Source organism: Phytophthora infestans, genomic scaffold (genome assembly GCF_000142945.1).
Source record: "Phytophthora infestans T30-4 supercont1.29 genomic scaffold, whole genome shotgun sequence".
In the NCBI taxonomy this organism is placed as follows: domain Eukaryota; phylum Oomycota; class Peronosporomycetes; order Peronosporales; family Peronosporaceae; genus Phytophthora; species Phytophthora infestans.
In genome coordinates, this window is record NW_003303730.1 from 1,921,631 (window position 1) to 1,924,396 (window position 2,766).

The following is a 2,766-nucleotide window of genomic DNA, read 5'->3' on the forward strand; positions in this document are numbered from 1 at the left end:
CTTTTGCGGGGCCCCCAAAAGGAGAAATATTTTTTGGGCGCGACCCCACTCTCTTCCATTTTAAGTCTTCTGCGCTCCAAAATAATGAGGAGACGCCCCCGCTTCGTTTAATCGCGATTCGTACTTAGGTTCATAAGTACATTTTGTTTGACGCAGTCTCCATATGTTTTGAATAACACTTGTATCTTTAAAGAAAAAAAGTATTTAATCCCTGAATGCCCACACACAGAGGGGCCATAAAATTTATGTCGTAAATTTTATGGGCCCTCGAAATGACGCATTCAGGATTCAATATTTTTTTTTTTAAAGATTCAAGTGTTATTTAAAAACATATTGAGACTGCGTCAAACAAAATGTTACTTATGAACCTAAGTACGAATCGCGATTTAAACGAAAGCGGGGCGTCTCCTCTATTTTTTGAGCTGCAGAATGCTTAAAACTGAAGAAGTTGTGGTCGCTCAAAAATATTATCTTCATTTATGGGCCCTCGAAATGACGATACATTTAGGAGTGTTGTGAGCTCAATACTTTTTCAATTTTAGAGATTTAAGTGTTATTTAAAAGCTCTTGCTAAAAGCAATTACGTAAGGGTGGTTTTACAGTTTTTTCGATGGAAGTTTACAATAAATGTCACTGTTTCGGTTAAGTGCGAAAATCAATTGGCCAACTTTAAGCTCGATTATCTCGATAACTCTTAAAGGTTCGTAAGTAACATTTTGTTTGACGCAGTCTCGACTAGTTAATAGTACAATATATTATTAATATATTATATTATTAACTAGTCTGCATGTTCTAGTATTAAGCTAATTTATATACCGGTATGCGCGCGTTGCTTCAGAATTTGCTTACGTGTAAATATCAACTCAGCAAGTGATTTTATTACCAGAAATTATTAGTATTTAAAAAATATTAAAGCAGCTGTTGTGATCTCTCATTTTCAAAGTTGAATTACCGGTAAACAAATTGGTGATTACCAAATTTTTGTGCCACTTGACAGCCACACAATTCGCCTCTCCGTACAGTAATGCGCGTAAGATTCTGTCGTCTCCCCAGCCCCTCCGTCTACCACTATGACAAACATGTCGCTAGCTTTACAAGATATAGACCCAGCTCTGCGCTCAAGCTTAATGCGGTAAACTCCTTGGAACTGTGTCAAACTCGTCGATATTCTTCGCAACCCGATAACCAGAAACGTCCTGCAGAAGGTTTTCAAGAAGTGCTGGACACTTTGGCCAGAGTACGAGATCGCAAGGGACTCCTGGAAGAGTATAAGACACATGGCGTGTTCGCTCCTTCGAGCATGAGCTGGCTGGCCAATTGGTTGATGTTTTACCACCTCAATCGACCACAACACACTCAGCTGGATCTGGTCGACTTTATTCAAGGTGCCAAATACGCGATGGGAGCGACAATGACGGCCATGTACTCGAACGAGTTTGCAGACTACGTCGCACGTGAGGCTGAGGCTCCGGGGCCGTTGAAACCAGACTGCGAGAGTGCAGAAATGGTGGAGCGATCGCTGGAGACCGTGAGCTATAAAGCGTTCAAGTCGTTCGTGCTGCAGTCAGCCAGTGCCGGAGTTCGTGCAGAGATGAAGAAGATCGAAGTGCATAGTGCGCATTTGATGAGTGTTCAGTATGAACGAGTAGCGAAGCGGTCGACAACAAACTCTTCGGGTGCCACCGTGCTGGGTGTTCCGGTCGATGAGCGACTAAAACTGGCGGTGCTGTTTGATATCACGGAGCGTGTGAGCATGACGCTGCCGGACTCAGACGATGCCGAAGAAATTGCGAGGTCGAACAAGGCGATTTGGCAGTTTGAGTCGGTAGTTACCAAGCCGGAAGATATCGACTGGATCATTGAGCCGCTGCACCTCCTTGCGTAAATTTTTCGGTCAATTAAACGATCCGGATCAAGAGGGGAGACGTAGGTACGCGATAAATACGCCATAGAAATATGATGGCGTTGAAGTATTGCACGCTACGAAGCATTTCGACCTTAATGCACTACTACGTAGTACTTCGAAGTAGGATTTAGGTTCGAAAGACCAGTCATCGGATGCAGACTACTGGTCATCGGTTTGCTGAGATTTTACACACTGCAACAAACTCACAAGTTCGTGTAATAACTGTAAGCTACTACATGTATTGCTTCTACTGCATTGTTCGGCGACATTTTACGGCACTAAAGTACGGGAACAGTGGAGTCACGCAAACATTACTTGAGCGGGTTAACATTTTGGCTGCCCAATCCAGCCCTATGCAGGGACTTACCGGAAAAGTGTACACGTGTCTTGGACTAGGAAAATTCTGCTCTGTTATCTTCTGGGAGCCTTTTCGGCTCCTCCTATTTAATCCTATGCTTCTCATACAAATATCTAGTGAAATGTAGTCGTTTCGGATCTCTACCGACTCTTCAGGCGGCCGTTGAGCTCAGCGGCTATCCGGATAGCATATCCGGACAGATCGCCGAGTACTTACCGTGATCCTTGGCTCCTAAGCTCTGGGTTATCAGACCAAGCCGATTCTTGACCTAAAGTAGGTCGGCGTATGGTCGAATCTGGAAATCCCTACACCACAACTGCCCCGGTTATGATACGAGCCGAGCTGGTGAGTGTCTTAATCCTTCATTTTGTTCTGCCACCGTTGGTCCGTACTCGGCTGATGACGTCTCGCGCTCCCCACCACCTTCTTTGGTACGTTCGTTGCTTCGCTGTCACTCACTGGCAGCTCCTTACTCTTCGCATGTGTTCCAGCACAACCGGGG

At 44.6% G+C, this 2,766-nt stretch overlaps 1 protein-coding gene across 1 annotated transcript; it reads left to right on the forward strand.

Annotated features, from left to right (window-relative positions):
- Positions 1-994: 994 nt before the first annotated feature.
- PITG_13664 (uncharacterized protein) lies at positions 995-1,885 on the forward strand (the record flags this gene model as incomplete). The annotated part of the gene is made up of 1 exon (XM_002899802.1): positions 995-1,885. The coding sequence occupies one exon, from the start codon at positions 1,301-1,303 to the stop codon at positions 1,883-1,885; it is 585 nt and encodes a 194-aa protein (XP_002899848.1).
- Between the last annotated feature and the right edge of the window lie 881 nt (positions 1,886-2,766).